This window comes from Mirounga angustirostris, unplaced genomic scaffold (assembly GCF_029215605.1).
Source record: "Mirounga angustirostris isolate CCGP_5_RB_7025 unplaced genomic scaffold, mMirAng1.0.hap1 SCAF_13, whole genome shotgun sequence".
Taxonomy (NCBI): Eukaryota; Metazoa; Chordata; class Mammalia; order Carnivora; family Phocidae; genus Mirounga; species Mirounga angustirostris.
The window spans coordinates 55,331,210-55,355,246 of NW_026991721.1; the positions used below are offsets into that span (position 1 = coordinate 55,331,210).

Genomic DNA, 24,037 nt, shown 5'->3' on the forward strand with positions numbered 1-24,037 from the left:
ATCTGCAGACCATCACCAAGAATTCTCAAGCATCTTTGAGTTCTCACCGAGCCCGGAGTCGAAGCAGAGAGGTTCCCACCCTACCAGATGCTCAGGACACAGTGGCCATGCAGGAACGAAGCACAACTCCAGACCTGCCGTTGGCAAGAGCTCCGGATGAGGGCAGAAACCACCTAACTCCCCCTACTCTTGAAGAGACTTCAAGCGGAAGAGGAATGCTCCGTGAGTCCCTGGGGCACACAGTACCCATTACAAGGATGCAGAGCAGTGAGGAAACTGAGGCAGGCCCAGCCTACAGTGATGAGGACTATGAAGAAGACATCATTGAGCCCAGGACACTCAATGACATCACCACCGTGACAGACAAAACTAGCCCTTGGTCCAGTTTCATGTCAGACGCAAGTGAGATCATCAGCCTTCAGCCTGATGAGGTGCATAGGGAAGGCCCTTCTTGTCCTTCTTCAAAGCGTTTCCCCAGAGAGGAGCTCAAGGGCAAAAGTAGCCCTCTGCCCAGCCCGGGAAGGGCGGTCCACCCCCACCTGCTTAGGCAGGGTTCTCCTAGCCAAAGTCTTACTGCTTGTGAGGCTGAAGCCTCTCATGCCAGGGATGGAGAGCCTGCTTCAGCAGACCGTCAACTCATCTCACAAGTGACACTCTCAGGAGCCCAACAGAGCAGCACTTCTGTTGGATTGAGCTCACCAAGAGCAGATCAGGACCAGGAGCCCAAGCCAGAGGCCCAGACTGAGCATGAGGCTGCCTCCAGTGAACTAAGTGATTCTGCTGATAGCTTCGAGAAATTCCCTCTCCACCTAGCCTCCCAGAGCAGGAAGGAAAGCCATCGGGCGCTACCCATCAGCTGCCCTGACGTCAGGCAGAAGCAGGCAACATCTGGATCAGAGGTGTCCACAAGGCAGAGCCTCCTGTATCCTTTGGGATTTCCAACAAGTAGCGCCCCCTTGAGCCATTTGTAGGCATTTTGGATGCTGGCACTTAGGCTAGCCTAGTGTGTATGCGTGTGTGTGTGAGTGTGAGCAGTGGCCTCCCTCATGTAATGCACTGGGAGGTACAGGAAGCCCCTTCCTTCAGAAGGTGCCGAGGCGAATAAGGAGCTATGATGCTACTGTTAGCGCCGCCCTCTGAAGCATAATGCTTTGAATTGGGTTTAAGGGTGAGTAGCACATTCATTAGCCTAGCCCAGCCTGATTTACTGGATCAATCTATTGGGGGTTTTACACTTGAAGGGAGTGTTCTGGATGTAAGGAATGAGACCACTAATCTCAGGTGAAATCGAAGTAAAGGGTGCAGAGAGAGGGGAAAGGAGAGTACTAGCACTGACTGAGCATTTACTATGTGCCAGGCACTTCACATACCTTTTTCATTCAGTCGTCATAAGTCTAGAAGGTCGGTGTCATCATTTCTGTTTTGCATGTAGGGAAACTGAGGCTCAAAGTTACGGTAACTTGCCTCAATTTTTTTTTTAGAAAAAAGGCAAGTGATAGGGAAAAGGAGAGAGGAAGTGGGCGCAGTTGAAATGGACTTGCCCAACTCCCCCTCCCCCTCCAGAATGGCAGCGTTAATGGGAGGAAGGGACACCTAACATTCCCCCTGTTCCTGCTTTGAAACACAGATGGACGTGTTATGGGAAAAAGAAACCACTCAGGACCTTCGGCAGCACAGCAGCAAGCAGGGGTTACTGCGCAGCTGCTGAGGAAGGAGGCTGTTTCACTGAAGAGATCTTTCTCTACCAGAAGCCAGGGGGCCTGTTCTTGACCCTTCTAGACCCAGCTTCTTATTACTTGTGTGACATCAGACTTACCATTTAACTTTTCTGAGCCTCAGTTTCTTCACCTGTAAGACGGAGACAGTAATCCCTTACCCATCAGACTGTACACTCCCGACGTAGGTCAGGGACCTTATCTTTTTCTGTGTCCCCGGCACCAGACATAACACAGAGGGGGGATCAGTAAATATAGATTGAATTGAACTATCATAATTTCACAGGATTCTTGAGAAAATCCAATCAAATTGATTCTTGAGGAGATTAAATGAGTACCCACTACACAAATGTGATTCATGTTGCAAAGCAGAGAGAAACTAAAAGGTAGGCGGTGGGGACTCAGGAAAGACGGAAACCATGAAATGGCTGGAGGGTGAGCACTGAAAGCAGGTCGCCTTCAGTGGAGTTCCTTCCTGGCCTCACTCATCCTGGCTTCTGATGTTGCTGCCTTTACAGTCGGTTTAGTTATGCTCAGAATGTACAGTCTGCTGGAGCGGTCTGTGCCCAGGTCCCCGGGGTACTACTGTAATTCGGACCTCCCAAGTATTCATTCTTCCAAAAAATGGGTATTGCCAGGCTGTGTGCTGCTACTGAAGACAGATTTGAATTAGACCTTACCTCAGAAGTTCCCATTAAGAGGCAGGGACAGGCAATGATACAATTTCTTGTTCTAAGTGCTGTGATGAAACATGGACAGAATGCTAAGGAACAAGAGGAAGAAGCTGCCCTAATACCGTTTGGAGGCATCCCAGCAAGAGAGACAGTAGAGCTGGACCTCAAAGATGAATAGGCATTCTGTAGGCAGAGATGAGAGAAAGTTCTAGTCACAGCGAACTGTGTGTACAGAGGCATAGCCAGGTGAAAGAGCCTGGCCTATGGGCAGCAGTTCACTCTGGTTAGAGCCCAGGGGTATGTGGGATGGTGAGAGGTGAGGCAGGGCTGCCTCTGAAAGAGCCTTTTATGCCTGGCTAAGGTGCTTGGACTCTATCCTATAAGCAAATTAAACTTCAGTGTCCTTATCTTTAAAACAGAAGTAATAATAGTACTTCTCTTGTGGGGTTATTGTGAAAAGTCAATTAACAGTTTAAACTACCTAGCAAAGTGCCTGGTACCATAGTGTTCAGGAAATGTTAACTGGTAAGCAAGCAAGAGTGTGATTGGTCAGGTTTACATATTAGAAAAGTCACGCAATGCCTTGTAGAGGGTGGATTATGGATTAGATGAAGGGAAGGCCAGAAGCAAGAAGACAAGGTGGGAAATTTGCAATAATAATAAAAGATGAAGAAATGTGACCTAAAGCATGGACTGCTTTATGATGAAGAGGAGGGGCACAGATTTGAGAGAATTAGATAGGGGCAGGGAAGAGAAAGAAGAAAATAGAAAGGATGACAGAGAGAGTTGTCTCAAGTGCTAGGTAAGCAAGGTGATTGACTGGATAGGGAACAGCACATAAAGAGAGACAGTTTTGGGGGAAGGTACACATTTCCGTTTTGGATATGTTTGCCTGGAAGACATCCAAGAGGAGGCCAGCTATAAAGGTAGGTGCCTCTGGAAACAGATAAGGGCAGCAGGGAGGGCATGGAAAGGGAGAAGCACACACCAAAATGGAGCACACACCCAAAATGGATCACCAGTACGTAAAGCGCAGAACAAGACACGCCCACAGAGGAGGCGAGGAGAGCTGGTCAGAGGTGGAAAAGCAGGACGGAGGCAGGGCAGGAGCAGAGTGTCCGGGAGTAGTGGTCAGTGCTCTGACACTTAAGACAGGTCCAGTAGGATGTGGACTGATGGTGGCTTTAGCGTTAAGGAGGACGGTGCAGAGGTGGGAACGGAAGGCAGACTTCAGTGGGGGAGGGAACCGGAGTGGTAAGGACAGCAAGAATAGGCAACTTTTTCCCATTAACCAGGGAAATAAGAATCACTGACGTTTAATGAACACTTGATGTGTCAGGCACTATTCTAAGTACTTGTGTATATAAAGTCATGAATCCTCAAAAGGTACTATTACTATATCCACTCTACAGGGGAAGAAATAGGTGCAAAAAATGAATTTTCCTGAAGTCACTGTCTAAAAAATGACAGAGGTGACTGTAGGAGCAGGACCCTCAGAAAGGCAGGAGGCAGGAGGCTGAGAGGGGGAGCTTTGGTGCTCCGGACATACCGGTGACACCTTAGCAAAGCTTTCCCTTCCCCACAGCATCAGCTAAGTGGCACAGTCCCCCGTGGTCAGAGCGGCCACAGCAGCCAGGGCCTGCTTCACTTGGGCCTCTGACGGAGGCTTGCGTAAAAGGGTTCTTCCCCCTCCGGATCTCCATCTCCACCCCCACCTCTCAAGAGAAGAATCAGGGAATTGAGCCAAGGCAGGAAATGATGCCCTTCATTCGTTCAGTGGATACTTACTGAACGCCTACTGTATCCCAGGTGACAGGAATAGGACTATGAAAAAGAGATCGATCATCTCTACCCTCTTGGGAGTTCAAAGTCTAGCCTAGAAGAACCCTGATAACCCAGTTTGAACCAGAACCATGTTTAGCTTATTGAACAGAAACAAAAAATTAGAACATCAAAATAGTCCCCTCCCAACCGAAAACATGGAGTGAACATTGAATGAAACATTGAATGAACAGATGTTTTGGAGCCCTGTGTTCTCGGCACAGTACTGGGTACATCAGAGGATACAGAGAAGTACAGATGTGGTACTTGCTTCTAGGGCTCAGGTGCAGACTGCGTGGTCGAGCTGTACCCACAGACGGCCCCTTACGTAGAATCCGCGTTCCTGGGTGTTGGCAGAGAACAGCTGGGGGACTCTGCCCTTAGAGCCACCTTCCCACCCCGGCCCTGTCTGACTGACTGCTCGCAGGGCAGTTTGGGTCAGCAGGCCCTCGGCAAGGTCACGGAAATGTTGCTGCCTACCAGCCTCATACAGGGTTCTAGGGAAGTAGTGAGGTAACTGAAGGAAACTACACCGCCCGTACCTTTGAGAAGCTTCTGGAAGGAATGCTGAGACAAATCGAGAGTCATAGCAGAGTAAAACAAGCATTAGCCTGTGTAGCAGACCGCGGGGAAGGAGGGATCTCCGTGGGCTGACATTAGAAGAGGCTTCCGAGAAGAGGATTTTAACTAACCCTTGCAGAAAGGATAGACTGTGATGTGTTAGGGGTGGGCAGGGTCTTCCAGGCAGAAGGCACCAGTGGAGCAGAGGTGTCATGGGCAAGAAGAAGTTGGGGGAAATGAGTGGGGGTGACTAAGCCCAGGGGAGAAGCCAGTCTGGCAAGGGGGCGGATTTCTAGGTAACTGTGTCCCTTAACTACCATCTAGGCCGGAGCCCATTGTGGTGCCCAACTTCTTTTTGCCTCCGCAGCAGTTGGAGGCCTCCCTGCGGATGCTGTCGTTCTCTGCGGCTTTGCCACCACCAGCCACAACAGACCAGGTAAGAACAGCCGGCTGACCTCCCTCCCTTAGAGTCCTCATCTCTTCCATGGAAGCATGTGCAGAATGCAGAGCTGCCCTGGGCCAGCTTCCTGACAAGGCAGCAGCACTAGTCACTCTCCAAGCTTGTGCTGAGCACATTCTGGAGGCCCAGCAGCATACAAGGAGTTCACCTAGGGGCGAACTAGGCACAAAATGAGGAAGAGTAAATGTGTTAAGAGCAGGGCATCATCAGCCAAGATACAGATATGTGGCAGAAACATTAAAAACAGGACTCAGCCAAGAAATGAATACTGAGTGCTGTGGGAGCTCCACTAAGCCAAGGTGGGCATGAGCAGAGGAAGCTTCAAACAGGAGACGCAGCCTCCGCACACGGTGAGAAATGAGTAAGGTCTGGAGGAAGAGAACAGTATCGGCTATACCCGTTTGTGGTTTACAGAACACCTTGTAACTGTCCATCCTTCAGCTGACCTAGCTGGTTACAGATCCCAGCTCTCCTCTTTTCCTCCTTGGCACAGCACCAGACCTTTCTTGCAGGTGGCAAGAAATAATAATAACTACTTTTGTAATCATTCAGCATGTATTTCTAGAGTACCTACCCTGTGTCAGGCATTGTGCTAGGTTCTGAGCATACAGTAGTAAATAAGACAAATTCCCTGTCTTTGTGGAGCACAAAGAGTAAACAAAAAAAATATTTACAGACGGTGATGAGTAGTAGGTGTTTTGTTTTGTTTTTTAAGATTTTATTTAGTTATTTGACAGAGAGGGAACACAAGCAGGGGGAGTGGGAGAGGGAGAAGCAGGTCTCCCACTGAGCAGGGGGAGCCCGATGTAGGGCTCGATCCCAGGACCCTGGGATCATGACCTGAGCCGAAGACAGACACTTAACCATCTGAGCCACCCAGGCGCCCGTGTAGTAGGTGTTCTGATAAAGAACAGGGTCTCTCTGAAGAGGCAGTGTTTAAGCTGAAAGATGTTGGTCATGGTGGTGCTTGCAGGGCACTGTTCAAAGCACCTTGTATTAACACTTTACATTCAGCAACCTAATGAGGTACATATTTTATCCCTATTTTAAGAGGAAGAAACTGAGGCACAAAGAGGTATCTTGCCTCAAGCAGGTGTTAAGTGATAGAGCCAAAATAGGAATCTAAGCAGTCTGTTTTCAAAGTCTGTGTTCTAACTACTATACTGTGAAGGCGCCAGCCATGTGAGAACTTGGAGATGAGTATTCCAGGCAGAGAGAACAGCAAATGCAAAGGCCCCGAGGCTGAAAGAGCTTGGCATGATCTAGGAACTGACACAGAGCCAGTGGCACCGGAACATAGAGAGGCTGGAGAGCCCAGAACACACAGGACACGGAACCATGAAAAAGAGTTTAGATTTTATTCTAAATGCAAGGATATTCTTTGAAGTGTGTTAAGCAGGGGAATGAGATCTGTTCTAAATGTTAAAGAATTCACCCAGGGTGCTAAATAGAGAATGGGCTGTCAGATTTTGCAGCATGATGGTCATAGGTGATCTTGAAAGAGTAATTGCAGTAATGTGAAGGAAAGAACTGTAATAGTGCCCATGTGCCAGGCACTTATTCTAGATCCTAGGGATGAACTAGGCACAGAGCCCCTGCCTCATGGAACTTTTCAAAAAACAAAATAATTTCAGAGAATAATACATGCTATGAACAAAATATATTTGTTTATTAATTGTAATAGCTAACTCATATTTAATGCTTATATGCACCAGACATTAAGTACTTTCATGTATAAACTCATTTAATTCTCCCAACAGAATTCTCCCATGGGATATCGTTATCCCCATTTCATAGAAAGGAAAACTGAAGCTCAGAGGTTTTTTTTTTAAGATTTATTTATTTATTTATTTTTATTTGAGAGGGAGATCAGAGAGAGCACAAGCCGTGGGAGGGGCAGAGGGAGAAGCAGGCTCCCCGTTGAGCCCAGGAATCATGACCAGAGCTGAAGGCAGACGCTTAACCAACTGAACCACCCAGGCATCTCTCAAGAGTTTTCCATACAGATCACCAGATATTATTTCTATTTTATATAGAAACCGAGACACATAACGGTTAAGTCACTTGCCCAGCATCTCCCAAACAGTGAGTGACTTAAAACATAGGACTTCAAATCTATGCTTTCCATTACACCACTTTAAAATCATAACTCTGGACTATTTTTCTAACTACTTTGCCTTTCTATGGGTTTCATTTTGCAATTAACACTTAAAACATTTTTTATGCTTTTCCAGAGCCTACTTTGATGACCAACGGGGTCAGTCCAGAAGCATCTTGAGAGCCTGGGGGTATAGTCCTAAAGAGAAGCCATCACATATCCGATCCTTTTACTAGCTTTCCTTCCCCCTCTCTCCCTCAACTTCCCTAGCACCATTTTCAGGACATCGCATTTATTTGGCAGATGGATCAATCTAAGTTCTCACACATCTCATTTTTTATCAGATTTGTAAATCCTTTCCTGGAGGAGGAAAGATGCCATCCCCCACCCAGGAGCTCTGCATTTTTGTGGCCTTTATTCCTACTCTGGTTTGTGCTCTCCAGCTCATCTCCTTCCTCTTGCATGACCCATATATCCCCATCAGCATTTATGCTAGAGTCTTCGGCCTATATCCAGGTACCAGGCACAAGCTTTTTTTTTTTTTTTTTAAAGATTTTATTTATTTATTTGACAGAGAGAGAGAGATAGCGAGAGCAGGAACACAAGCAGGGGGAGTGGGAGAGGGAGAAGTAGGCTTCCTGCCGAGCAGGGAGCCCGATGCGGGGCTCGATCCCAGGACCCTGGGATCATGACCTGAGCCGAAGGCAGATGCCCAACGACTGAGCCACCCAGGCGCCCCCCAGGCAAAAGCTTTTGAGCGAGACACCCACGAGGTGAAATACTGAATCTGCTACTAAGTAATTAAGGGATCTTGAACAGTGACTTGACCTTTCCGAGTTTCTGTTTCCTTTTAAGTAACATCAGGCTAAAATAATTCTTACCTAATAGAATGAGGCAAGAATTACTCTAGAGGAAAAAACTAGACACCGTTAGCCCCCTTTCCCTCTTCCCCTCCCAGCAAAGTGGGTGAGATAGCAGTGAGTCACGCCCCGCAGGAAGGGAATCTGTGGGCCACTCTGAGCTGTCCTCTCACCTATCATGCAGAGCTGCTGTTCCTGCTTTTGAGTTTCTGCCTTCAGGAGGTACCAGCTCCCAGGGGACTTTACTGTCTTTGATCTGTTAAACATAAGACACAGGTGTGGGAGAGGGAGAAATAAGAATTTTCACTTCAATTAAAGGGCAAGTCTAGTTTTGAGAAGATAAGTCTCATATACTTTTCAGCTATTTTTCTTTTCTTAGTCACAGCAAAACTCCATTATTTGTCTGCTGTTCTCAGGACCACCTCTCTCCTCAGGACCTCATTCTGGGTCCTACTTAGGGTAACTAATCATCACAGTTCACCCAAAACTGTCCCATGTCAGCACTGAGAGTCCCAGGACCCAGGAAAGCTCAGGAGGTTGGTCGTCCTCACGAGCAATGACCCTCTCACGACTTGATGCATGCAGAGCAGCGTATTTTCTGAGGCTTGTGCTCTGGCTGGCTGCTACCTGGTGCTGGATAACCTCGGAATCACATCAAGGGTGTGTTTAAGACACTAGCAAGAAGAGGCACCAAAAGTTGAGAAAAAAAAAATTAAGAATGACATTTATTTTTAAAGCATTGAAATAGTTACCAGGGGATAAGTCAAAACTTTGATTAACTTCATTATACTTATGGTTTATTTTAGCTTTAATCGTGAATTATACTTGGGCGGGAGCACCATAATCTTCTCAGTTTCTGGTCTCGGAAGGTCTTAAATGTGGCCTCACTTTGAAGAATTTAAGACAAAAACCAGACGTTTGTATTTAGCCACATACTTACTGTTGCTGATGTTCTTCATTCCTTCTTCTCATCCTGATTTCCGACCAGGATCATTTCCCTTCAGCACGAAGAACTTCCTTTAGAATTTCATGTATTGCAGACCTCCTGGCAACAGCTTCAGTTGTCTGAAAATATCTTTATTTTGCCTTCATTTTTTTTTTTAAAGGTTTTATTTTATTTGTTTGAGATTGAGAGAGAGAGAGAGTGAGTGAGTGCACAAGCAGGGGGAGCAGCAGAGGGAGAGGGAGAAGCAGGCTCCCCACTGAGCAGGGAGCCCGATGCGGGGCTCGATCCCAGGACCCTGGGATCATGACCTGAGCCGAAGGCAGACGCTTAACCGACTGAGCCACCCAGGCGCCCCTTGCCTTCATTTTTCAAGGATATTTTTTCCCACTGGATATAGAATTCCAACTTGAATTTTGTTTTAGCATTTTAGAGCTATCATTCCACACTCTGACTTACATTGTTTCTGATGAGAAGCAGCCATCATTCTTACTGTTCCCCCAAATGTAATGTGACCTTTATTTTCTGTCTACTTTTAAGATTTTCTCTCTTTTTCAACAGTTTGACTACAATGTTCATAGTTGTGGAGGCAGGGGTAGGAGAGGGGAGGAAGAGCACATAGGTCTATTCAACAATATTAGCAGTGTTGTAGTTCTTAGGTTTGATTGTGTTGACCTTAAAAAACAAAAGAACGGGTCATTTTACCAGCTAAATGAGTTTATTCTGGAACAGCAGAGGAATTGCAATTTTGGGATGAGCTAACTATGGCAAAACAGGCAAGTCTGCAGAACAGAGGAGAGGGGCTTGCTTTTATAGGGGGAAGGGAGGAAGCTGGGAAGGACTTTTCTGCTTAGTTCTCCTTGGCTAGGTTGTTGCTGGGCAAGGAGGAATTCTTCCTTTTTCCTGCTGGGGTATGGAAATAAAGTAAGCTGTTTCCTACTGAAGAATGCTAGGTCTGCTCCTTACCACCAGTGGTAGTGTGTGAGAGCTCCCCCTTCAGGGCTTCCTGACTCCATTTTAAATGAGATTTCCTTTATTTTCACAGTTGGATTGGGTTGTGGATTCACAGATGTTCATTTTTATTATGCTTTATAATTTACATATGTCACATAGTCTCTTTGGTATGTAGCACAATGAAATCACAAAATTGTATGTAATTAAAATTTTAAGAGTGATTGAATGGTGCCAAAATGGAGATACCAACTCCTTCCATAAATCTGGCTGTGACTGTGGAGCAGGGAAATCAGATAGTGGCTGGAGCGGTGTGTGAGATAAAGGGAAGGTTTTTTGGTTTGGTTTGGCTTTGCTTAATAGGGGAATGGCTACAGCTTTCTTTATGTGACTGCAATGGTCCCATAGAGAAAAGGAGAATGGGAAGATGCAGGAGAGGGAGAGAGAAGAGAAAGGATGGTCCTTGAGTCAGGGAGGGCATGGGATGCAGAGCACATGTGGAGGCGGCCTTTTGAGAGGAAAAAGAAAACTCACCGTGAAGCACGAAGGAAGATGGAGAAGATCGAGAAGATGGGTGCTAAAGCAAGTAGGATTAGAAATTTGGTGGTAGTGTTTCCCATTTGATAGAAGCTTCTATTTTCTCTCTTTTTTTTTTAAGATTTTATTTATTTAGGGGCACCTGGGTGGCTCAGTCGTTAAGCGTCTGCCTTCAGCTCAGGTCATGATCCCAGAGTGCTGGGATCGAGCCCCGCATCGGGCTCCCTGCTCAGCAGGAAGCCTGCTTCTCCCTCTCCCACTCCCCCTGCTTCTCCCTCTCCCACTCCCCCTGCTTCTCCCTCTCCCACTCCCCCTGCTTGTGTTCCCTCTCTCGCTGTCTCTCTCTCCGTCAAATAAATGGGTAAAATCTTAAAAAAAAAAAAAAAAGATTTATTTGGGTTTTTTTAAAAGATTTTATTTATTTATTTGATAGACCGCAAGAGAGGGAACACAAGCAGGGGGAGTGGGAGAGGGAGAAGCGGGCTCCCCGCCGAGCAAGGAGCCCAATGTGGGGCTCGATCCCAGGCCCCTGGGATCATGACCCAAGCCGAAGGCAGATGCTTAACCAAATGAGCCATCCAGGCGTCTATTTTCTCTTCTTGTCTTCTATTTTCTATAATGTCTCAAAAGTGAGAGTTAGGGCCAGGAGGGCAGCAGCCCTGTCATGTACCCTCATTTGAGAATGTCATGCGTTCTGCCTCCTCCTAAGGCCAGCCTTGGCCCTGAAGGTTGAAGGGGAGCATTTTGAGAGGCTGCTGGGCTCTTCTCAACCAGTGTCCTAGGACTGCTGTGCTGTAGCTAACCTGCTTCAGGGCCAGGCAAGGAGAGACTTTGTAAGCGCTGGCTTAGCGGTTCTGGCCTCACCACAAGATCTAAGGAAAGGCCTAATCCTTCACTCCACGTTGAAATGATGCCCCAGAGCCCAGGAACCTCTCAGACAGTCTTCCCTTCCAGCTTTTGTGAAACGGTTTTTCTCCGCCCCTTCCCCAACGGTATAGTGGATACAGGTCTCTGTGTGACATTAGCCAAACCTTCTGATCTTGCTGAGTCTGTTTCCTCATTTGTCAGATGGGGTTATCAGGCTGCACAGGGAGGTTGTAGAAGACCAGGTGCCACCCAGATAGGGTACAGAAGCCAGCCCTCCGCTCTTCTACTCGTGACTGCCTCATCTTCGGTTGCCACCGCTTTCAGAAGGAGAGGAGCATGGGCGGCCGGTGTAGCCGGACTGCTGCACAGCCAGCCAGCGGCAGTTTCATGGTACCTGGGAATCAGTCAAGGTCTTCCGCCTCTGCTTTCTCTTCCCTCCCATGATCAAGTACCTCTTCACTGGGATAGCTTCCTGGTTTTATTGAAAGTTATATCTGATTCTGTTTGCTTAGCTGCTTATGGGCAAACTAGTTTTTTTGTTGTTGTTTTTTTAAAGATTTTATTTATTTGACAGAGACAGAGAGGAGGAACACAAGCAGGGGGAGTGGGAGAGGGAGAAGCAGACTTCCCGCTGAGGAGGGAGCCCGATGCGGGAGCCCGATGCGGGGCTCGATCCCAGGACCCAGGGATCATGACCTGAGCCGAAGGCAGATGCTTAACGACTGAGCCACCCAGGCGCCCCTCTTCACTTGTTTCTAAGGCATCAGTGTCTCTTGGTTCTCCTCATCACTGCTCCTACTCAGCCACCTTTGCTGGTTCTTCCTTATTTCCCCTACTTGTTAACATAGGAGTAACCCAGCATAGTCTTTAGACTTCCCCATTTACATTTGTTTTCTACATCACCCGATCTGATCTCAGAGCTTTAAATCCTCTCTACATGCTGATGACTGCCAACAGTTATCTTAGCTCAGACTTTTGTAAACTCTAGGCTCATATGTCCAAGTGCCTACCCAACAGCTCCACTTGGATATCTAACAGATACCTAAAATTAACACTCCAGATTTTATTCCTCAGAGCTGTTCCTCAGTCTTCCCCATCTCCGTTAACACTCTATCCTTCTAATTCTGTGGTTTAGACCAAAACCCTTAGAACCTACCCCCTGCCCCAAACCTCTGTTTCCAATCCACCAAGAAATTCTGGCAGCTCTGTCTTTAAAACAGATCCAAATCTAACTATCACCACTCCAACCATTACCACCGTGGTCTAAACCACCATCACCTCTTGCCTAGATTATTGCAGAAATCTCCTCGCTTGCCTCTCTGCTTCTGCCCTTGCCCCTGGCAGCCCATTCCCCATACAGCATCTGTTAACCTCATAAGATGATGAGTAAATCATGTGACTTCCTGCTTGGAACTCTCCAGTAACTTCTCACTGATGACTAGGAGAGCCAGAACTGGGCCTGAGGACATGTAGGCCAGAGCATAGGAAGGTAATTTGGGCCTCAAACTTGAAATATACATCTTCTGGCAATTTAAAAAGTCATAGTCCTGAGCTAAGTGCAGAGAAGACAGAAGAAGGCCCCTTCCCTCAGGAGCTCACAGTTCCCCAGGGGGCGAGCTTTATTTCTCAGTCCACCAACTTCTATCAAGTACCTGTCAAGTACTACAGACTGTACCTTCAGGGAGCTCACAGTTCCTAGGGGTACTGGCCTCCAAGCCACTCACTAGCTTTCTCAAGTGATATTAGCCTATAGTAACAGTTACGGAAAACGAAAGAAAAAGAATGAATTTAGGGAAAAGAAGACAGAGCCACAAGAGTGGCTTGAGTAGAATTCAGAGATGAAGGAAAGGCTTTGTAAGCTGTGGATCTGGAGAAAAGAAACCTCTCCAGGGAATCAGCAGAATTTGGCAACGCGGAGGTCCAAGCAGTATAACGCTAGAAAGGAGGTTAGAGGTAGGGAGGGATTGAACTGGACCAGAACAGTCAGGGTAAGATAGGAATCAGAAGCAAAGAGCAAAAGCAACCTGTCATCTGAGCTTTGGCCTCCCTGCCTGCCTACATGGCAATTCTTTACCTTGAGATGGGCCTTGTCTTGTTCTGTGCTCTCCTGCCAAAGGTCAGGCCCTACACACAGCAAGAGCAAGTCCCTGGACTAACCACAGGCCTGGGGCCAGGTGCTGCTATTCCTGAGTGAGTAAATAAATCTTTTTAAGAGAGAGGAAGAGAACTATATGAGTGTTAGCTATTGTTATTTTTATCATCATTACTGTTGAGATGTCTTCCCTCTTATGTTGCTCCATTTTGGGGGGAACTGGTAGGATGAAATGCTAAGGGATAGGGGCGTGATCAAAAGCTTAGCACCAGGAACTGGGAGCTGGGACGTTAGGCCACACAGAGCAGCCCTGGAGTATGGAAGCACTTTTCAAGGCTGTGGCAGTTGACTGTGTGCTTCGTTTAGACCCTGAGTTAGACCAGGGCGACACACCACCCCCACCTAAGGGTAATAGATCCCTAGCCTCAGAAATCTCTGGCATGTCTATGAGTCTTAAGGCTTTAAGTCTGCTTCTCTTCTCACAGGAGTCCAAAGAATTTTTGTCTCTTGGTTTCCCTTCCTCAAGCCTAGAGGCATCTAAGAGATGCACAGTCCTGGTAGAGAAACCCAGCTTCCACAGAATCATCAGATCAGGTCAGCAGCGGCCCAAGGGAACTTCTTGAGCCCAGTATCCTCTCTCCTCAGCCTGTGGTCCAAGTCTGATAGCGGAGATGCCCCTCTTGACATATTGCCTCATTTCTTTGAGCCACCAAGTCCCTAGCTCTCTGCAGAGTGCCAAGAAGAGTCCTAAAGGTCCAAGTGTTTTTGATAAAAGCCACACAGAGATTTTGGAAAATGAGCTCTCTGGCCAAGGGTGTACAGAAGTCAGGGGAAAGAGCCTGGCCCAGAATGCAACTTGGCAGGCACCTCAAGGGAAAGGGCCCACAGGACTGCTGGGCAGGGCGCAGGGCTCAAGTTGCCTGAGCTACTCTGAGGCCAGAGTCTGGGAGGAGCCAGGACCTCTTCCAGGAGTGGCATTTAACCCTTCCCTCTCAGAAGTCCGGACTTTCAACCCCTCTCCCTGGCAGGGCGTGAGTTCAGAGGGTCAAGGAGTCTTGATGTAGTCAGACTTCTTCATTCTGTAGATGGGGAGACTGAGGCCCAGGGTGAGGGAGTGGCTCTAGTCCCTGTAGAATGGGCCTGTTGTCAGGGAAGGCTCCTCAGAGGAAGGATAGGGAGGGAATAGGCGGTGGTGAGGAATGCAGGGAGCATGTGGGTAGTGAGAACCATGTGACCAGAGCTCTAATGCAGGAACACAGGGTGAGCTCAGAGTATGGAGCCCAGCCGTGCTGCAGTTCAGCTGGGTGATTCAATTTTAGGATTTGCCTCTCAGGGCTAGGCCCCTGGTCTGTGTCTTGTCCCCCCATTCCCCCCACTCCTAGCTGTGGCTGCTGAATCTGCTAACTCTCTTTAGCCCAAGGAGGTCCTTGTTCCAACCTTCGGAGAGGACTCTGGGAGCCACCCCAGGGGAAGGCAGCCAGCCAAGGAGGTGAAAATTGAGGAAGGCAGGCAGCTGTACTGAGCTGTCTCTGAGGCAGCAATCCGTTGGCAAGCCCACCTAGCCAGCCAGAATCAAGGAGCTGTTTACTTTCAGTTTTCAGCTCTTGTAAAAGTTTTGTTTCCATCAACTAAGTCTGTGTTTATGTTACTTAAAGGAACTGCTCTGGAAAAAAACAAAACTTCTTCCCTGAGGTTCACTGGGCAGAGGGCAGGGGAGTGGAGAGAGCTTGGCCAGGCCTGGGGGCATGCCTTGGGGAGGTACAGTACCTTACTTCTACTCTGCCTGGGGTGAGATCTGAGAACAGCAAGGTCTCATTTTGCTCTCTGCAGCAGGCATCAGCTCTACCTCTGTGTTTTGCTAGATGTACCTGGCCAGACCCTTGGTCACATCTGAATTTCATTTCACCTTCACAGTAGACCTGGGTAAGAAGGCCAAACAGAAGTTCTTAGCTCCCTTTGGTAACAAAGATACTGAGACCCAGAGGAAGAGTGTGTCTTGGCAAGTGGACAATTAGGCTTGGCCACAGATCATTTTTCCTTCCACTCCACCCCACTGCCTCCCCTCTGAGAAAGTCCCAGGAACACCCTGAAGCAGGGGTGAGTGGGGAAACCTGCACCCACCACCTTCCTGGGAGCAGGCCGTCTGTTCAAGGGGATCCATCTGGGGACTAGAGTGGAGAGAACCCAGAAAACAGTAACTTGGACCAGACCCACATTTCAGCCCAAAGAGGGTTGGTCCTTCCTGAGGAAGATTTTAGAGACACTATATCATAGGACCTGGCCAAAGAAGGACCCACCAGCTGGAAGCAGTTCCTGGGTGACAGAGCACCTCCTCTCCCATCATCTGCTCATGGAGCCCAGCCATGCTGCAGCTGGGCTGGGTGCTCAAATTTAGGATTTGCCCCTTAGGGCTAGGCCCCTGGTCTGGATTTCTTGTCCCCATTTGCCCCCTGCTCCTAGCTGTGGCTGCTGAACCTGCTACTGTCTAGCCCCAAGGAAGTCCTAATCCCAGCCTAGGGGAAGGCAGCCAGCCAAGGCGGTGAAAGTTGAGCAAGGCAGGCATCTGTACTGAACCTGAGGTCCTGCTCTTTTCCGGGCACCTGGGCTCTGGCAGGGGCATGCAAGGATTTCAGGGGAGCAGTCCGTACATGTAGGGGTGTCCTTGCTCTGAGCAGTTGCACCTCTGCCAAGCCCCTCCAAAGTTGTGTGTTTTGGAGTAACAGCTCTGATGAAGGAAGAACCTTTACTCCTAGTCAAGATGTTTTTTAGACCCTACTGAGGTCAACAAAAGCCAAATGCTGCTGAGTGTCTGTTCTCTGTCCTTCCACACCCCTGCCCTGCCTAGTATGCAGAGCCAAGCCCTGTCCCTGGGCCTGGGCCATACAGATAAGGCCCCCTAGGTTGCTGGGTCCAGGTATGCGTGCTGGGAAGTTGGCTGAACCAGCCACACTTGATTCAGCTCCAGGGCAGATGTTGGCCCAACCAGTCAGGTGCAGGCCTGTGTTCATGCTATTCCCTCCAGTGAAATGACCTCATCCTACCACCAGTTCTGCTGAAACTCTGGCCATCTCAGATCTCACCTCTGTGTGAAGCCTCCCCTGTCTATCCTGGCTGTTAAGAATTGCTCCTTTCTCCATGCTCCCGAGTTCTAAGCTTCATCTCTGTGATTGTTGGGTAGGTTGGCATCTGTCTTCTCCCCTCTAGCCTGAGCAGCCCTGTGGGGAAAGAAATCATGGCTACTTATTGTCCTTAAAAATTGATCGAATTGAGGGGCACCTGGGTGGCTCAGTCGGTTAAGCATCTGCCTTTGGCTGGGGTCATGATTCCGGGGTCCTAGGATCAAGCCCCACGTTGGGCTCCTTGCTCAGCGGGGAGCCTGCTTCTCCCTCTCCCTTTGCCCCTCCCCCCATCATGCGTGTGCATGCACTCCCTCTCTTTCTCAAAAAAATAAATATTTTTAAAATTTTATTTAAAAGAAATTGATCGGGTTGAGTAGATCTTAGGCTCTCTCCTGAAAGGCTTGATGAGTCACCAACAAAGGTCTTTGATGGTCATTTCATGAACTGAGGTACTTGGCCCTTCCAATGATGGAAAACAAGACCCACCAGAGCTTCTTAAAAACAGTGCTTCTCTTTTGGCAGATGAGGACAGAGAAGTTTGGTTTAGGATTTGAGATAGGGGACTATGCTCTCAGGCCTGTTTTCCCGTTTAGCTTATAGAACAAACATCTCTGTCGTCCCCTTTCACTGTAGCAGAGAAAGAAATGGAAAGTTAAGGTACAGCTGGTGACCCAGAAGATCTGTCTGCAGTGTAGCCAGGGGACTGGAAGGGGATTCAGTGTTACCTCTAAATCCTAAATAGTGGGGCGTCTGGGTGGCTCAGTCGTTAAGCGTCTGCCTTCGGCTCAGGTCACGATCCCAGGGTCCTGGGATCGAGCCCCACATCGGGCTCCCTACTCCACAGGAAGCCTGCTTCTCCCTCTCCCACTCCCCCTGCTTGTGTTCCCTCTCTCGCTGTGTCTCTCTCTCTCAAATAAATAAGTAAAATCTTAAAAATAAATAAATCCTAAATAGCTCACGAAACAACAGTCTTGGATATTGGGAGTACAGAGGGGTATATGGAGACTTAATGTGCTTGCCAAGCCCCTGAGAGGATTTGACCTAACCAAAGGCCTGGCACATGGTAGGCCAACAACCACTGGTTCTAGAATGAATGAATAAGATGTTTTCTGTAAGACGCAGTCTCTTCCCCACCCAATTTAAGCCTCTAGTCACCATGGCTTGGTCCCACCCTTTCACTGGTCTAGCAGCTACCAAGCTCCTATCTTGGACCTGGCCCATTTGGAGTCACAAGCATCAGACTCAGTCCATGTCTTTTTTTTTTTTTTAGATTTTACTTATTTATTTGACAGAGAGAGACACAGCGAGAGAGGGAACACAAGCAGGGGGAGTGGGAGAGGGAGAAGCAGGCTTCCCGCTGAGCTGGGAGCCCGATGAGGGGCTCGATCCCAGGACCCCGGGACCATGACCTGAGCTGAAGGCAGATGCTTAACGACTGAGCCACCCAGGCGCCCCTCAGTCCATGTCTTGCAGGAGCACCCATCCAGTCTAGAGGGGGAGGGCAACAGGCAGTGGCTGGGCGACTGGCCTACCTTGGCCTGAGGCATTATGCTATGAGGCGCCTCTCATATTTTGGAAGGAAGTACTCCAATCATGAGCAAAGGGTAGGTTTCCTTTTTTTTCCTTTTAGCCTAGGCCTGCCTAGAAGACATGGAGCTGTATCTTCTCATCTCTACTAGCACCACTTTGTTCTTGGTTCTCAGGCAACACTAACTGTGGGCTATCAGTGCTGAGAGTTTGCTCAGGTTCTATGCACTCCTTTAGCATTTAGAACTCCAGATTGGCAGGTAATCCTCAAGATTGCCTGGCTTCCGGGGCGCCTGGGTGGCTCAGATGGTTAAGCATCTGTCTTCAGCTCAGGTCATGATCCCAGGGTCCTGGGATCAAGTGCCACATCGGGCTCCCTGCTAGGCGGGGAGCCTGCTTCTCCCTCTGCCTCTCTCTCTGACTCTCATGAATAAATAAATAAAACTTTAAAAAAAAAAAAAGATTGCCTGGCTTCCACTCCCCTTATCACATTCTGGCTGCTATTCTAATTTTTTTAGTAGATCACTCTGTCCTCTCTGAGCTATGGAAGTCAAGAACTGGGTTCTGAGGGCACCTGGGTGGCTCAGTCAGTTAAGCGTCTGCCTTCGGCTCAGGTCATGATCTCAGGGTCCTAGGATCGAGCCCCCATGTTGGGCTCCCTGCTCAGTGGGAAGTCTGCTTCTCCCTCTCCTCTGCCCCTCCCCCTGCTCATGCTCTCTCTCAAATAAATAAATACAATATTAAAAAGAAAAAAAAACTGGGTTCTGTTCATTTCTGTCAGTAGGCATAAGGTTAAGTGAAGGAAAGAAAGGATTACTAAATGTTACTGACCCCAGAAGCAACTCTAGCTGGGCCTCAGTTTCCCAGTAGCAGAACTGCAAGGGTCAAGGAGATAGTTTCAATCTCTGGGGTCTCGACCAAGCTGATTCTCGGTGCCTGGGGAGTGGTACAGTGAGCTGCCTATGCCGCCAACAGCTTGTGAAGATCTCAGCTCATGGATTTGGGGACAGAGAAGAGATACCCATCCATAGGGCAGGCTGCATGCTATTGAGGTCAGCCAAGTTCACCTGTGGTGGCGACTCCCATCTCCTTTGAGCACTGCCTCTTGCTGTCAGCCGGCTGCCTGTATAACTTTGAGCTCCTTCAGGGGAGGAACCTGGTACAAAAAATAAAGTGGGGTGAGGAGCAGTTGAATGAGCAAAAGAGTGAATCATAGAGGAGTCCAGAAGACCACCATGTCATCACCCAAATGTACACTAGGACCTTAAAGGGGAATTAGTGATACCCTGTCAGCCTGAGGCAGGGAAAGATTTGGTAGGAGGGCGGCGGGGATGTGGTTCATGTCACCTGCCAGCTCTCGGAACTCCGAGGGGCCATACTGAGAGTGTATTATTCACCAACATCTTCTCCCTGGCAGTTGGATATATTCCCAGGGTCGCATGTGGAACAGTTACAACTGAGAGGACAAACGACTTATCTATATTCATGCAGCAAGAGAAGGGATGAGGCGGCTTTAAACCTGTCCTGGAGGGGGACTTCTCTTTCAGAAGCATAGACAGAGTCTAAGCTAAGGTTCACATCTTGGCTCCGCCACTCCAAGCTGTGGGACCTTGAGTTTATTTAAACCTGATCTCTACTTTCCTCTCCATGACATAGGAACAATGTACCCACCTATGGGGTTGACATGAGGGTTAAACAAGATCAGGTACCTAAAGTGCTTTGTAAACCAGTCAGCTCTATATCAATATTGGCCAGAGGACCAAAATATGAGAGGAACCAAAGTCATTTCTTGGAGGGGCCATATCCTCAGTGCTAACCTAGCTGACTTCTTCCTCTTCAGGACAAGAGTGAGGCCTCCAGCAGAGCCTTGTCCAGAAGGCCTTGTCGTCCCAGACCTAACTCGCTGCCTTCCAACTTGCCTGAGGAAGAAACTCGCAGGATTGCACGGATATTTTCTTCCCAATACTCCCAGAAAGACTAATACAGACTGAAAGACAAAGGGAAGGATCCACCTGCCCACGCTCCTTTGGCCTTGTCCAGCTTGCATGAGGCACAAGGTCTGCTTCCTTCAAGGCCGTGAGAGCCCTGAAACCACCACCAGCCTAGTCCATGGGTGCCTTGAGACCCATCCAGCGCAGCCTGGAGGAGCGTCCCAAAGCAGTCCAAATTCCACCTGCTAGGATTTCAACTTCTTCCTTCTAAACAAAATGGATTCCAGTACCCAAGTGGAACCACCCATCTTTTGACCAAGGGACCCAAGCAGGCATCTCTCGGCTGAGAAACTCCTTCCAGTGTCCTTGATAGCCTTCTGCTGACATGAGCCCACCTTCTGCCTGAATATCATGGGCCATTTTTGCCTTAAAGTTTGGGTGAGGTAGAGGAGGGGGTGGAGATTGTGTGTGTTGCGCATAGCGGAGGAAACCTAGGGCCACCTCCAATTGATTTGCTTAGAGATAAGGGTATTTCATAGATATAAATTATTTTTATGCTGTGTTGAATTAATCAATAGAAAGGGAGGGGGAAAATCACCTCCTTCAGACTTTTTATCTGATTATCTGAGATTCTAACCATGCTTTTAACTTACTATTTTTACCCAGCTCTGAAGGTCATTGTTCCTGCCCGTGTTTGAATAAAATCATATTGGTACTGGTATTCTGTACACGGTGTTTCCTGGGCTGGCCACTGGCCTGGGGTGTTAGGAATCCATTTGTGCTCTAACAGCCAAAGGAAAGCTTGAAAACCGTATAGTCCCTTAAGCTCACTTGGAACTGGGGGCCAGGGTCACCATGAGGCTTCATGGTGAGAGATCAGACTGGTCCAGATTGGGATAACAACCAGTTTGTCCTTCGCTTCTACCTCAAATCCATCAGCACAGTGGAGGGGTCTCCTGGAACAGGTCTGCTCAGAATCCCTGATCTCTCTAGGATAGATCGCTCTGGCTTAAGACTATCAGACTCCAAACATCTGAGCAGCTACTGTAGACAGGGCCTGTGGGGAAGATAAGAACAGGGCAAAGATGTGCAGAGTGGCTGGGAGAGAAGGTTGGAGGAGAACTAACATGGAGTCCCCGCTTTCCTCCCCAAGCACAGGTCATTTTGCTTAGTTCTCATAACAACTCTGTAACCTACAGGTCATGATACCCATTTTATAGTTAAGCTGAAACTCACCAAGGTTGTTGTTTGCCTCTGTTTATGAAGCTAGGAAATGAACCACCACACTCATTTCCAGAGAGGTCACAAGGCTTCTGCACACAGGGAGTAGCCAGTGGGTGCTCTGAATTCAGGAAATTCATGGAGAAAGATCATGTGGGCTGGAGCAACCAGAGCGGGCTTCCTAGAAAAGTTAAGTCAGAGGATGAGCCCAGAGAAAGAACCAGGAGGGCACTCAGGGCCACATGCTGCTGGGGACAGGGAAGAGACAGGTCTGACGCTGCCACTTCCCTGACAGGCCCCCTCCGGCCTGACTGTCCCTCTGTCTGAGCTTCCATTGCCTCATCTGTAAAAGGGAAGGGATAGCGCTGCAGGGGCTTGTTGCGAGGAGAACCGGGGTGACATTTGTGAAAGTGCTTCGCCCACACTTGGCACTTACTGGAAGCTGAGGAAATGTCAGCTCCTCCCACTCCTCCCCCACTCCCCTGGCAGCAGATAGGCGAGCACGCCAACAACTCAGACAGGCAGGACGTGCCTGACGGTAGAGGCTAATGCGCGAACCCCCAGGGGGGACAGCGTGCCCCCCGCATCGGTGCAGTGCCCTCCGACCAGGCCGTTGCCCTTTCTTGTTCACCTCCCCCGCTGCCGGCCACCAGCCTGCCAGCTCGCCCCCTCCCCAGCGCCTTCCTCTCGCCTTCCTCTCGGAGCTTTCAAGGCAGGGGGCCCCACCCCCCTTAAGGCCACATGGAACCTACAGAGGGGCAGGCAGGGGCCCAGGCCTGAGGGGTTAAGCCTCAGGTGAAGAATATTCCTTCCAAGTCCTGCTCCAGCTTCTGTAAATAACCTGATTGGGTCAAGTTAGGATAAGGCCTCAGGAGGACACAGACTGGTCCTACCCAGGCTCACGAGGTGCTACCTAACACAAGGGCACCCCAAGGGTCTGTAAATCATCACCTACACTGAAAAAGAGTGTGTTACTTACCAGTATCTTCCCCCTGGAAGTTGGATCTCTCCCGGTGACAGCTCAGAGGTGAAATGCCTCACAAGCCATGCAGCCTGGCTTAAGGGCAGGAGGTGCGCATTTGACAACCAGCCACCATCTCCCTCACCTCCTTTCAGGCACCGCCTCTGCAGAGACCTGAAATGGGTGTTTCTGATCCCCGGACGCTGGCACATCCCAGCCCCTTGCAGCCAACCTTGGAATTTCTAGTGCCTGGTGGGTTCTGGGGACAGGGAGCCAAAGCAGACACATCTGGCCCTGCCCTCAAGAAGCCTCCCAGGCCAATGTAAGCTGAGTCCTCCCTCTGGGTACTCCAGGGCCCATGGCCTCCTTGTTTGAGCTCCTGCTGTTTACCCTCCCCCTGTACCCACTGCGATTCACCCACCACCCTCCGGCCAGCATTTCCAGCCGGAGCCCACAACCTACTTCCTGAGCCCAACCTCAGCGGTCCCAGCAGCCCCTTCCCTTAGAAACACCAACACAACTGCCTGTGCTACTGATGTTAGGGCAGGGCCTGGTCCAAGGAAGAGGACAGACAGCCCTGGCTTTGCACTTGAGTGTCTGGACTTGTGACCACTTGCCCTGTGGCCATGGCTCTGTGCCCAAGTCCAGAAATGGCTTCTGCCTACTCCTCTGCCTGCCCAGTTAATTCCCTTCCCACTCCCTCTCCCTCCCTTCTCCGGTCCCCCTCCCCTCCTCTTTCCTAGGTCACCCGGGTCCCAGGTTCAGATGTGGCCCACCCTTCCCCTCAGCGCCTGCTGACGGAGCCCCCAGTAGTAGCAGCTGCTGGGGCCTCTCCCCGCTGTGCCCCACACACCGCTCCCAGCTGCCTTTGGCTCCCTTCAGCAGTGCCCGTGCTGAAGCCTCCAAGTGTCCTGTCTGAGACGGTAATGGTCACAGCCGATAGGCCCCAGAATAAGAGATTACAATTGAAGGGCTGGAGGTTGGGCCCTGCCATATACTAGCAATATGACCTGGGTAAGTCCTTGTCCCTCCCCGACATCGTTTTCTCCTCTGTAAAGGAAGCATTGCAAACATTAGGATGCTCAGCAATAAAAAAGGAATGAGGTACTGATACATGCTATAACATGGATGCATCTTGAAAGTACCATGCTAACTGAAAAAAGCCAGTCACATGCCACATGATTTAATTTATATGAAAGGTTCAGAAATCTATAGAGATAGGGGTGTCTGGGTGGCTCAGTTGGTTAAGCATCTGCCTTCGCCTCAGGTCATAATCCCAGAGCCCTGGGCTCGAGCCCCAGGTCGGGCTCCTTGCTCAGTGGGGGAGTCTGCTTCTCCCTCTGCCCCTCCCCCACTCTTGCTCGCTCTCACTCTCTCTCAAATAATTAAATAAAATCTTTAAAAAAAGAAGTCTATAGAGACAGAAAGTAGATTAGTGCTGGCTTGGGGCTGAGTGGAAGGGAAGAAGGAAAGTGACTACTGATGTACACAGGGATTTGGGGGGGCCAAGTGGGGAGTGGTGAAAATATTCTAAAATTGTGATGATGGTTGCATAACTGAACACTAAAAACCATTGAATTATATCCATTAAATAGGTGGATTGTATGGTATGTGAATTATATCTCAGTAAAGCTGTTATTTAAAAAAAACAGAATCCTGGGCACCTGGGTGGCTCAGTCAGCTAAGCATCTGCGTTTGG

The 24,037-nt window shown here is 49.0% G+C and overlaps 1 protein-coding gene and 1 long non-coding RNA gene across 6 annotated transcripts in view; one reads left to right on the forward strand and one right to left on the reverse strand.

Annotated features, from left to right (window-relative positions):
- Positions 1–20,976, forward strand: part of C2CD3 (C2 domain containing 3 centriole elongation regulator) — a 146,568-nt gene extending 125,592 nt beyond the window's left edge. For 3 of the 4 annotated variants that reach the window (XM_064576932.1, XM_064576935.1, XM_064576933.1), the window contains 3 exons: positions 1–922; positions 5,096–5,207; positions 20,066–20,976. In XM_064576932.1, coding sequence (XP_064433002.1) covers positions 1–922; positions 5,096–5,207; positions 20,066–20,206 — 1,175 coding nt within the window. In that variant the 3' untranslated portion in view covers positions 20,207–20,976. Of the gene's footprint in view, positions 923–5,095; positions 5,208–7,465; positions 7,829–20,065 lie in introns of those variants that run through there. The other variant, XM_064576934.1, reaches the window with a different exon arrangement.
- Positions 17,247–22,524, reverse strand: LOC135362373 (uncharacterized). Of its 2 annotated transcripts, XR_010406985.1 has the most exons (4): positions 22,357–22,524; positions 21,393–21,558; positions 19,293–19,381; positions 17,247–17,325 (listed from the first exon to the last, which is right to left on the reverse strand). It is a non-coding gene; the product is annotated as an uncharacterized LOC135362373 (long non-coding RNA). The 2 variants fall into 2 exon arrangements; XR_010406984.1 differs by lacking the exon at positions 17,247–17,325 and having other exon boundaries at positions 18,921–19,381.
- Between the last annotated feature and the right edge of the window lie 1,513 nt (positions 22,525–24,037).